The sequence below is a fragment of the Punica granatum genome, chromosome 2, assembly GCF_007655135.1.
Source record: "Punica granatum isolate Tunisia-2019 chromosome 2, ASM765513v2, whole genome shotgun sequence".
Taxonomy (NCBI): Eukaryota; Viridiplantae; Streptophyta; class Magnoliopsida; order Myrtales; family Lythraceae; genus Punica; species Punica granatum.
The window spans coordinates 26,188,562-26,201,395 of record NC_045128.1 but is presented as its reverse complement, the minus strand read 5'-3'; the positions used below and the strand labels follow the sequence as shown (position 1 = coordinate 26,201,395).

At 36.3% G+C, this 12,834-nt stretch overlaps 1 protein-coding gene across 1 annotated transcript; it reads right to left on the bottom strand.

The window, feature by feature from the left end:
- Positions 1-5,134: 5,134 nt before the first annotated feature.
- Positions 5,135-10,897, bottom strand: LOC116196662 (mitogen-activated protein kinase homolog NTF4). Its single transcript, XM_031526518.1, has 6 exons — positions 10,518-10,897; positions 9,920-10,049; positions 7,544-7,681; positions 6,676-7,008; positions 6,071-6,251; positions 5,135-5,592 (listed from the first exon to the last, which is right to left on the bottom strand). Exons 1-6 carry the CDS (start codon positions 10,733-10,735, stop codon positions 5,417-5,419), a joined length of 1,176 nt encoding a protein of 391 aa, XP_031382378.1. The 5' UTR covers positions 10,736-10,897; the 3' UTR covers positions 5,135-5,416.
- Positions 10,898-12,834: the final 1,937 nt, after the last annotated feature.

The window sequence follows — 12,834 nt, the reverse complement described above, 5'->3', positions numbered from 1 at the left end:
TTGTTTCCCTTTCTTCGAGATGCCACCTCCTACAACAGAGCAACAGCGGAGCAGAGGAGCAACAACTCAAGGGAGGACATTAGCAGCGACCTAGCGACTCAGGAAGCTCGTGGAGAGGTGAGGCAGTAGCAGCAACAGCCCAGTGAGTTGTGGACAACAACGGACTAGAGCAGGCAACAGTTGTAGCGAGTGATAGTGTGAAGAGGAAAGGAAGGGCTGGTCTGTGTGTGGCTGATGTCTAGGCCGAGAAAGAGAGAGGGAGAGAGAGAGAGAGAGAGAAGAGGGGATGAAGCTGATGATGGTGATGGAAAACAGATCGACCTAAACCAAAATGAATGATAAAGTAATGCCCCTACTTGGAGCATTTTCACCCGAATATAATTGCTCATTTCTTTGTATCAGGTTCTGCAGACCTATGAACTTGATGAAAGATATACAAAAGGGTAAATTGCACTGGTGATCCAAAAATTTTTACAAATATTTCAATATGATACAAAAAAAAAATTTTTGCTACTTGATGGTACAAAATATTTCAAAGTTATTTTAGTATAGTACAAACCGTCATCTCGCCATTGATGACGTCAAGTTGACACTGATGGTGCAAAACCGCTTCTTGTGGGACGTTACATGATGGTGCAAAATGTTTTAAAATTGTAATTTAATAAAACAAAATGTTTAATATAAGTTACATGATGGTGCAAATTTTACAGTTTTGTAAATGACGACTTGACGGCGTTAATGGCGAGATGACGATTTGTACTATACTGAAACAACTTTGAAACATTTTGTACCATCAAATATCAAAAAAAACCTTTTGTACCATATTGAAACACTTGTAAAACTTTTTGGACCACCAGTGGAATTTACCATATACAAAAATACCTTAGGAGCTTGTATTCAACAAGTATAATACAGTTGAAGGAACTCAAGGGCAAATGCAAAAAATTATTCGATAGCCAACGGTGATCTTACTTGCTCCTCTAGTTCCTGCAAATGTGCTGCTTTCTTTTTAATGTTGTTTTGTGTGCCATACCCTTTTTCTTATGTTCTTTTCATCATATTGTTGTTAGGTAAGAACACCACAATAAAGCAGTTGAGTCAACTTCTTAATTTTACATCAAAGATGTACTCTTGTCCCTAGACATTTTCATGAGCATTCTTAAATTGAACCTAATCGAGGGTTGTCAAGCTATTGCAATGATCAACAAACTCCGCAACATGCTCATCAACAACCTGACAAGTATCTTTAACAATTAGATTCAAGCCTATCATCTTCACCATCCTCATCATCCCTTCCTCAACTTCATCTTTTTCTTCTCCACCATTGCTACCTCTTTCTCTCGGCCCCTACACACGGAGCTTCCCTTTTCGGCTCCATGGCTATCACCTTCTCCCTCTTTTTCTCGACTCTGCCATCACCACCATCCCCATCTCCTTCATCATTGCCGACACCAACACAGCCCCTCCATCTCCTCTCCCCAAAGGTCATTGACATGTGCTGCTGCTGTTCCTAGTGCTCCACGCACCCTCCCCTACTTGTTGTTGCTACTACTGGTGCTCCAGGCCTCTCAGCTCTCTGCTGAGCTATTGTTGTGTTGTTGTCCAGCCCCTTTCAAGCTTCCCTTGAATTATTGTAGCTGCTGCTCGAGCCTCCTCCACGAACGAGCTTGAGTTTGTTGTAGCTACTCTTCCAAAGTCGTTCGAGCCTATGGTGGCCATAATTCAATGGATGGTGGGCGGGTGGTGACGGCAGTGGTGTTGGCGGTGCAATGGAGGATGAGAAAGAGAACAATGGAAGAAGGAAGAGTTGAAAGGGGAAAAAAAGCCTTGCAAATGGATGGTTACATGTGGCAATTGACGAACCAATTAAGCAAATTTAAAGGCCAAGTCAACTTTTAATGGAGGTGGATGGATTGTAACTAATGGCATATTAGATGTGGGATAATTTTTGAAACTTCATGCATTTACAATAAATTTAAAAAGTTTGTACTAGATTAAGGGATCTTTGTAAAGTATGTGTATTTTTAGGTCAAAAATCCTATATTGTGAGAGTCTCTTATGAACAACTAAAGTGACTGTCAACTATTGGAGTGACTTTCAAATGAGTGCTTATATATGAGGGTGAGTGTTTTGCTTTTTGACATAGAGTCGATGTGACACCGGATGGGACCCAAGTGGCACTCCTATTAGAATTGGTCTTAAAATAAAAGTCATGGAAATGGAGCTTTTATGTTTTATCCTTTGGAATTTATTTATTACAATAGACGATAGATGGTACTAATATTGCTGTCTCTATGAGAGATTCCTTTTCTATTACATTACAAAATAGTAAAGTGATAGGCCTCTTATTGTCATAGGAGGGGTTTCGTGTGTAAGGTAAAGTTACTAGGGATGCTGTAGTATTTGTCTTTTCGGGATTACATTCCAATCTTTAATGGAGCTCCATGGGCCCAATGGAGAAAAAAAGAAAAATGGAATAACCGTGCACAGAAAGTTTAGTTAGTGAAAATTTAATGTGATTTCAGATGAAGTTCATGTATTATTAGCTCACTAGGGTCTCTTCTATGTGGTGCAAGGAAGAACAGATGTGTGGTGTCAAATTTATCTTCATTCGATGTTGAAGTGACAAGTGGGTCCAAATCACAAAAGCTGGGGTAAAAGTAACTTTCAATAATTCTGTTGCTTTTGTAAATTCTTTTGTGGAACCTTTTGTTTTTCCCGAATTTGAAACCGATGGTTTTGGCTTTAACAACAGAGAGCGACATCAAACTAGTATATGAACTCAACCATCAAGGGGTTCAGGTTTAATTTGAAAAGTCAGAGACACTTTTAGATTCCATAATTATTAATTGGATTTTCTGTACCATTTTGCTTAGCATTCTCCAAATTTTTATTTGGCTCATGGATATTTACCGTAACCGAAAAAATATATAAGCTTGACACTTTTTTTTTCTTTCTGTGATATGATGTGATATAAAGTGTCGTTAATCTATTGGTCGAGACTATAAGAGCATCATTTTTTTTTCTTTCTCGCTGAATGTATATGAGCATCAACTTAGTTTTGGCTTTGAGGTGCTTTGCATTACAGCTCATGGAGTCGTATCTTCATGGTTAGCATAACACATATTTCTCTTGATTAAGATACTGTTTAATTATTTTTAACTTTTTGGTGAACGATTAAAATATTAAATTGATTAGACCCATTTGATACGAGGGACAAATTGAGAGGATCCACTAATGAAAAACGATTCCACATCAAAAGTTTTAAAGCGGGAAAGGGATGGATTTTAAGGTTTGATTATGGGCTTTAACCAAAGCTTTCTCAATGCGCCTCCCTAATTGGTTTCAAAATGAGACTAAAAAGTCGCTCTTTGTTTAAAAAGAATCATTAGTTAATTGAATTTTGCTTTCCTTTTCTTTTTCCTAAAGTGGCCGACTGTAGATTATCTCATGGGATAGACAACTAATACCCCCCTGCATTCTAATCCAACTAAACTCATCGTACTCGACATTGTATTAGTGAAAATCCACTTCTCATAGCCTCACAATAAGATTCGGGATAAAAGTTATGTTTCACTTGAATTTGGGAGCGATCCTACACCATCCCGACGCAATTCATCCAGAAAACGCGAATTTATATGTTGGGTTATATAGCCAAATGTGGTGTACGTACCATGCCCAATTTATTAGATCATCTTAAGTCGTCCAACAACTTGACTTCACCCTATGATGGATGAATCCCGAATTTTCTATCCCCTCAATAGTTCTTTATGAAAGATAAGACGAAGATGGATCACACACACAGTTAATTTTTTGTCCTGGAGACTGTTCTAGAGAAACAACACATGGCAGGTCGAATAATCTCTCGTCTTGCCGGTGGGCCTTTTGTGAATGCAGGGGGAAGCATGATATTAACAACTCACCCGTCGGGTTTTAGCACGTGGATCATCGATCTATTTGCTGATTCATCTATGGAATTTAGTGGCTGGGAATAGATGAAGGGCCGGGAAGCAACAGTGCAACAAAATAAAAGATCCCAAAAAAAAGAAGGGAACAAAGAAAGATGAAGAAGAAGAAAGAATAATATGGAGAAAGCAGGCAAAAGGTTTTCATGGAAGCTGCTGTAGGAGAACTTGTTTTGAGGCCCAAAGGACAGAAACTCAACAGTGTCAACCGAGCAACTAATTTTCATGTCATGTGGAAGGAGGATTCTCCTCGTAACTGATTTCCATAACCCCTTCTTGCTCTTTTCTTGCCAAACACAATCTAAGGGAGGATCATCTTCTGCTCTCGACATTGTCATCTGTTCTCAAGTATTATAAGCTAGAATCTTGTTTGATTGAGCCGACACTGATTAGATCGTATAAATAACATGACAATTCACTGAAAATGACCATGGAAGCTCTACTAAAAATATGTTTCACTAAAGAGAATGAAAAGGGGAAGGTGGGGAAGAAGACATGGGACGATGAACATCATTCCTCAAGCTTACTTACAGTGCAAAAGGTCAGGTCCTTTCTTCTTTTTTTTATTTTTTAAACCCAAATGAGCAATAAAATGATTTCTTCTTTATTGGGCTAACACTCTCATTCTTCTGTGTTACGATTGGATTGAAGGAACCGGAGGGAAAGGTAAGGGAGGGGAGGGAAAGTTCCCTCCCTTGCCCTCCCATTTCCTTCCATCCAAACAAAAAGTTTCCCGGTCTGAATGGAGGAATTCGAAGAGATGATGCTCTCCGTCAGAATCATTTCCTTTCAAATCCGCCCATCCAAAGCAGCCCTCCTGCCTATCTATTTTTCTTTTGGACGAGATTATTTATACGTGGAAGGAGTTCTATGCTCCCTCCTCGTCAGACAAAACACAGCAGGAAGGTTCCCCCAAAGGTTGTTAGATTGCCCAAACCATGGCAGATTTCACTTCATGACCAGTAGTTAGCAAAACATCTTTTCCTATCATCAATCAAATAACATACCCGCGAAAACACTCTTCCTTGAAAACTCCAGACAATTTCTAATCTTGATGATACAAAGTAAAAAGAAACCCAACCTTCTGTTCTTTTCACCCAGCACTGCAGATCGATTTCAACAACAGGATCTGACTATTCTTGATTTATACTAAAAAAGAGACATGCGACTCAGATCAATAACGCATTTTGCTCAACTCTCAACAACTGTGTAATAAAGACAGCCAATACAGATTATCGGTCCAAGATTTTGTTATGTGGATTCTCCGAAGTTATGTCCAATAGATAATGATTCAATATCAGAAAAGAGCCCATCCTATTGAAGGATGGGAAAAATATGTACAGAAGAAATCGATCGTCCATGCATCCATTCATCAAATCACACTCCGATTAAAAGGCTGCCAGCTGAAGAAAAGAAATCGACTGAATTAAAAACAAACGTGGGTGGGTCACTCACATCTGTTGGTACTCGGGGTTGAAGGCGAGGGCTTCCCTGTAGATCAGCTCCCTCATCTGCTCCTCGGTGAGGGCACGCTGCTCAAAGTCGAAGTTGAAAGGGGTCATGCAGGTGGGCTCGTCACTTATGTCATGGAGTGAGTTCAGGTAGGGATGAGCCAGGGCTCCTTCAACTGAAATTACAAAGAAGATGGAAGAAACAAAAAATGAGTTAAAAATGGACAAAATAAACGAACATGATTCCCTTAATGGTATACACCGAAAGAGAAAGATACATCAAGAAGTTCCTAAAATCAAATACTACGACTGCTGTGCATTTCTCAGTAAGTTCATTGAATTATTGGGTCTCATTTCCCCCTTTTACTGATCCTGCCTCGGCAAGCCCAATAATTTATTGGAAGTCTCACTTCCTTCTTTTACTGACCCTGCTGTGCATTTCAATGCCATCCCCTCCTCATCTTGCCAGACCCCAAACAGATCGAAAGAAAAACAAAAGTAAAAAAACAAGGTCCTGACAAGAGTGCAAGCCAAGAACTCTCAACCTAGAAAATCGACCGCAGAGAATTTTATCAAGCTATGCAATGTGATATCCACCAATGTAATAAATAACTGCAGTGTGCATATGTATATGTATATATATATATATATTACCTGTAATCCTCAGTCTGGGATCAAATGTTAACATCTTCTCAACAAGATCTATAGCAGCAGGGTGAACATGTGGAAACTTCTCGGTAAATGACTGTCGCCGATAGAGTGGAAGTTGTCTAATGTACCTTTTGGCATTTTCATTTAAAAACTCCAGCTCAGCCTCTGATGGGGTGCCAATCAGCTGCAATAGCATATTTAGTACATATTGTAAGAATTATGGTGTAGAAAGAAAAAGTTTTCCCCTTTCTTATTTCGATCTATCCAACAACAAAGATGATATGGAATATGTAACATGTTAGCTTGTGCTCTAATAATGATTTGGATCATGAATTGTCTTGTAAAAAACAATGCAAAACACTTTCTCAATGCTTTGCTTCCGTTTTACAGAACAAAACAAAACAAAAGCGTAAGTTGTACTAAGCAGTCAATTATACCAAGAAGCAAGATGGTGGGCACTACACAGAATAGTTATCTACTCTTGGAATTTGAAAACATTCAACATTGCAGGTTTAAATATTCTACAGTCCATGAAAACTAAAGAAATTGACTTGAAATACAAGCCCATAAGTACAACATAATAATTTCTGACAAAAAGTTTGGATTACCTCCATCAGCAAACGCAGCTGCTGCACATGGTCCCGGCCAGGAAATAATGGCTTCCTATCCATTAATTCCATGAATATACAGCCCACTGACCAAACATCAATAGCTGTAGTGTAATCTGAAGAGTTCAACAACAGCTCTGGCGCCCGGTACCATCTCGTGACCACGTATTCAGTCATAAAATCAGTCTCAGAGGTAACACGAGCCAGTCCAAAATCACATATTTTGAGGTCACAATTAGCATTCAGGAGGAGATTGCTAGGCTTCAGGTCCCTATGCAGAACATTTGCGGAATGTATGTATTTTAACCCACGTAAGATCTGATAGAGAAAGTACTGCAAAAACAGAGTAGTGACAAAATTAGCGTGAAGGTGCATACGTAATATGAAATTGAAAAAGACTACTCTAAGAGGAGATAATTCTCAAGCCTAGATGCTGAGTTCATGGGTGACATGAACGAGTACATATGTCAGAGTTCCTTACTGAACAAAAGTGGTTAATGGCATCACTTCATTATTCTGTATGCCAAAACTTTAACATTTCTTCCTACGCATTAAGGTACCATATGAGAATTATTTGGATTACTTCATATGGCCTCAAGATGAACAAGTGATATTGAAGGAAACATAAGTTAGGAATGATGTAAGATATCAGACCACAGAGAACCATTATCTCCCTGATATAATTCAGAATATAAAACTCTCATCTTAAATATATCTTGTATTTTTGGAATTACATCAAGTGTTAAGACTTTAGATACAAATTACTACCCGCACTTAGGTAGAAATAACTCTATAATGGTAGATCAATATAGCAATATAGCCACTATAAAGACGATTGGCTCATAACAACTTAACAATTAGATAATACCTGGCAATGCTCCTCCGACAAAGCTTGATTAGAACGGATTATTTGATGCAGATCAGTGTCCATAAGCTCATAGGCAATATAAACGTCATTAAAGCTTCCCCTCTGAGGTGGCGGAATTATATCCCTAATTGCAACAACCTGTGTCACCGTAAACGGCGAATATACTTTTAGCTATTACAAGGACATGCATTGCATCAAAATACAAAATTGCCATGAATATCTTCTTTACCTACTATCTTATGTTACGTTTGATTTACTAAATTTTTAATATTCTGATAAAAAGATCTTTAAATTTGACATATGCTGCTATCCATTATAGTCCATGTTTACTCCAGCAAAATAAAACTATATTACTTTATTTCACAACATAGCTTGAAACAATAAGTCAGCAAAGGCACAAAGATGAACATGCTCAATTTAAATTCCCATGCAGGCAACTATCTTTCAAACACTGATCACAAAAAGCATACTAGCAGCATTCTTTTACTATACCCCATGGGACACCTTCAATGGAGATGCTTCCTATATCAGTGATTACCATATAGGCCATTTTCGTCTTTTTTGATACATCATACTGCATGAGTTCTTAAAACCAATATCAGGTCTTCATCACAGTTATCCACAAATGGAACTTCCAGCATGGTTGCTCTAAGTCCTAACCATTCATCCCATCTCATCACTTCATTTTTCCAAGTTTCAACACATACATATAGTTCATCGCAACACACATTCTATTTACCCAGTTTCTCTTTGTGTCATCACATGGAGACATTCTCACCACCAGCTTCACCCTTTTTTCTTGTCCCATTCCCTCTTCCTTAGTTTTCAACTGAATTACCGTTCTCTTACTAACTTAGTGTCCAAATATATCCTGCAGCAGAGCAGAGCTCACACAAACAACTTCTCCAACTTCCCTTAACCTCAAATTCCAAAGCCATTCAAAAATATTGTCATTTCAGATAAAAAAAAAAGATATATCTTTTTAACCAATTTTACCATCCAACAGAAAAAGAAAAAAAAAATCTTCCACAGCTTGGACAACCTATTGAAAACGATTCCATAGGCTTCAAACAGGGCATAGTTGTCACTTTTTAGCAACTTCCACTTCGAGCTTATTATCAACTTCCTTGCTATTGGTGTAGTAAATTTAATATGCATCACTACCAAAATCGGCCGCAATTCCACCAATCAACAACCTTGTTATATCCCACACTTTCAATGCATCATCAAGCAACTTGTCATCGTATATAAGATTAACACAGAAAATCATCCACTGTAGGAAATACACCTTATAAGCACTTCTCATTCTAGAAGCACCAACTTATCAAAAAGAAAAGAGTAATTCCAGGACTATCTGAGATTTTGAGTTCCTCCAATTCAGTGAAACATTATAATTAATAAAGAAATTGATGCATTATTGGAATTTCTCCCCAAAAAAGAAGGAAAGAGAGTGTCAATCCATGGACATCCTATCACCTTTTTTTGCTGGATATGGACATCCTATCACTTGTATCTCTAAGAAAGAGTCCATTATCATGTATCATGATTATCATCATTCGACAAAGCCACGAAGTAGTGTCTTCCTTCCCTATTATTTATATTCACTATCAAGATCACAGCCTGCTAAGAATGCCAACTACAGTATGAGAAAGTAATTTGCTGTGCGAATGACAATAGACGAACTGTGCGATTCCATTTCCATACATTCTATTTTTTGATAGGGAATTTATTATATTAAAACATTAAGAAAGTCGTCTTTTTACTGACTTAACCAATTATGAAAAGCCAGAAGTAGTCTTAGCCGACTAGTATAATTGCCATTTTATCAAGTTAAATAAAGTTAGTCTTGCAGTTAGTTTTTTCTCCACTTATGGCAGCCTACTTAATGATGCATGAACTCAGTGATGCATGAATGGACAATCATTTTATGTTCTCCAAATAGAAATAAGATCACAATCACAGACTATCCCAACCTATTGACATACTTGCCATTGCAAGTAATGGCAAAAGTAAAACTGTTCCTAATCTAACTCTAAAGAGAACCAATGGGTTTCAACCGGACAAAGAATGTCCTGACTTCATATAACTTATCCACAACATACGGAATTTGACTTCTCCAGGTATAACTTAACCCCTAACAGAATTTTGCAAGAAACTTAATTGTTGTTGGTTATCAGCATATGTATACCTTAACATTCACTGAAACAGAACACTCTTCAATAAGTCCGTGATTAAATGAGGGGATAAATCAGATGTCGTCCTCACGTAGCTAAAGTATTTAACAATATCTTCAAAATAATTTTGAAGCTAAAATACTATTGATCAGGAACTCAAGAAAAACAACCAAAAACAACGGTACAGGTACTACTCACTGACGTTTTCATGATCCATGTGCCGAAGAAGCTTGATCTCACGAAGGGTCCTCTTCGCATCAATCTTGTTATCAAAAGCATTTGCAATCTTTTTTATCGCCACGTGCTCATTTGTCTCCGAGTTCAATGCTGAACTGATAAACAATCAACAGAATTAGAAGAAGAAGCAGCCAAATTAAATCTAACTTTAGCCGAGGAAAGATCCCAGCTCGGGAGTCGGGACCCAAATAAAAATGAAATCAACTGGACATTTGGTTGCATACAAGTCTTCAAGATTTCAACTTTAGCTAACATTTCATAGCAACCCTCTTGCTTCCCTCCAATTTTCATCTTGCAATCGACAAATTAGACAAATCACTGGCAAATCTTCAACTTTCAATCCCATCATTAAAGCCAGAAATTAAGGGGTATAGCGAACAAGTGCTCGAAGAATCCATGAATCATTTAATTAAGGAGGAAAAAAAATCTCGAAAACAAACACAAATCGAGCAAAAAGATTCAATTGATGAAAACCGGATCATCAGGACGAGATTGAAAGTCAACGATTTTTGCAGGAAAACAGCGAGGAGAAGATCAGGGAAAACGGGCGGGGGGATGCTCACCAGACAATACCGTAAGCGCCCTTCCCGATGGGCATAATCGGGGGCTTGTACTTGGCGGTGACCTCGAATATGTTGCCAAATATGTTGTACTGGATAAACCTGCCGCCGTGGCTGAGGGTGGCCGGGATGTTCTCGATGCCCTGTGGGGCCGGCTGCTGCTGCGGGGGCGGCGCTGCCTCCGACATCACGGTATCCCCCGGCTGAGCTCCGCCGTCCATTTCCCAACGCCGATAGCTCGACCACTTCTCTCTCTCTCTGTCTCTCTCTCTCTGTATCTCTGTCTATCAAGCAGAAGGAACAGTAAGCCCTAGCGAGCAAATTTCAGATTGGAACAGAAACAGAACAGAACAGAAATGGAGGATTTTGATTTTGATTTCGATTTCGATTTAGGTCAAGTCTTTTTTTTTTGGGGGGGGGTTGATTTCTTTTTTTTTTAATTAATTAATTAATTAATTAATTGAGGAGGAGGAAGGAGAGAGGGGATTTGGTTTGTTACGTTTCATTGGTCAACAGTTCATTTAACCCTCTGTCCATGCCGTCTGGTTGCAAATGCAAACTGTTGCTCATCAAAGTCAGGTCCTTTTCTCTTTTTCCTCTCTGTTTTCTCCCACCCAATTTATTTTTCCTCTCTCTTTTTTTTCCTTTTTAATAATTTATTGTCTCACTATTTATTTCTACATTTTATGAATTTTAAAATAATTTAAAAGCATATACCTTACTATCTTATGCATGAAAAAGTTATCTTGAATTTCTATTGAGCATATTAGAGTGAAATAATTTATACATTTATTTAAGTTAAAACTCAAAATAAAAAGTATTTCATTTTATATAATTAAAAGGAAACTAATTATTGAAAATCATGAATTTTGAGATAATTTAAAGTGATATACTTTATTATCTTATTTTCATTCCTAATTATCCGTAACCGTATATTATTCTCATTACGATGAAATAATATACGGGTTTAAGTTAAACCTTAGAATAAATTTTTCACGACTAATTATTTGGTCAAAAATGTAAAAGATTTTTAGAAAATTAATAACATTTTCAAATTTCGTGTAAAAATAAATATAAAACTCTTCAAAATGTCTCGTTATTAAAAAGTAAATAATTTTATTTAAAATAATTGGAGTTCAAAATTTAAAATTTTATTATTGATGTATTATTACATAGAAGATGTGAGATCTAGAAATGAAAGTGTCGATGTGTTTGGTTTTAGAGTTAAGTAGAGTTGAATTTTGATTTTAATTGGGTTGTAATGATTATGTTGAATTATGAAAAAAAAGTGTGAAAAAGTAATGAATAGTTGAGAAAAAGTAATGATTGTGTTGTTGAATTGTGGAAAAAGTAATGGATAGTTTGAGGAATTTAGTATTAAAAATTGAATTGAATAGTTAAAAAAATTGAAGAATAAAGGAAAAGTAATAATTGTGTTGTTAATTTTTGTTGTGTAGTGAGTAGAGTTAAAATTAGAGTTAAATTTTTATAGTAACTGTAATTTTGATTGTGGAAAAAGACAAATGAGATGGGACTATAAATTTGACTTGAGAAATGTGTGTTTTTTGTTGTGTAGTGTGTTGAGTTAAAATTAAAATTAAAATTTTTTACTTGGAAAATGAGTGTTTTTGTTGTGTAGTGTCTTGAGTTAGAGTTAAAGTTAAAGTTAAAGTTAAAATTTTGAAATTTTAATTTTTGCAAAATCAAACGAGAAATTTTGATGTTAAAACTATAAACGTTTTTTTAGAACCTAAAAGTGTAATTATTTACCTTAATTTTAATTAAAATAAACCTATTAATTAGATTATATTATTTTATCTAGAAAATATATAATTTAGATATTTAAGTATTTTTATAAAATTAGTTCGTTTCATTTTATTTAACAAACATTTTATATTCAATATTAACTTCAAAGTTATTATAAATAAATTATAAATTTATGAAAGTTCAATTAAATTAAAGAAAAGGATAAATTATATTAAAAATAATAATTTCGTGCAAAGCGCAAGTGGATTAACTAGTTTAATTGATTATTGGGGACAACTTTTGCCGCCCTCTTTTCCATTGTTGCACTTTTTAGTTAACTCAAAGAGCTAAGGGATATTACCGAAACGGTATATAATGGATAATTTGTGGTGCAATGAACAAAAGTCGTGGCATAGTGTGATGAAGTATTTTACTAAAAAATTCAAGGAAAATCTCTCAAAATTCATATAATTTACTAACTAATTGAATAGAACTCTTCAAATCTATGTAACTTACTTCAATTATATATACATACATATGCATATATATCTAGAAATAGAAATAATTTACCTCA

Coding starts and splice junctions, on each gene's coding strand:
- LOC116196662 (XM_031526518.1), bottom strand. CDS start 10,735: ATGGACGGCGGAGCTCAGCCGGGGGATACCGTGATGTCGGAGGCAGCG. Junction 6,252..6,675: donor AGCTGCGTTTGCTGATGGAG/GTAATCCAAACT, acceptor ATGCTATTGCAG/CTGATTGGCACCCCATCAGA. Junction 5,593..6,070: donor TCCCAGACTGAGGATTACAG/GTAATATATATA, acceptor TTGTAATTTCAG/TTGAAGGAGCCCTGGCTCAT.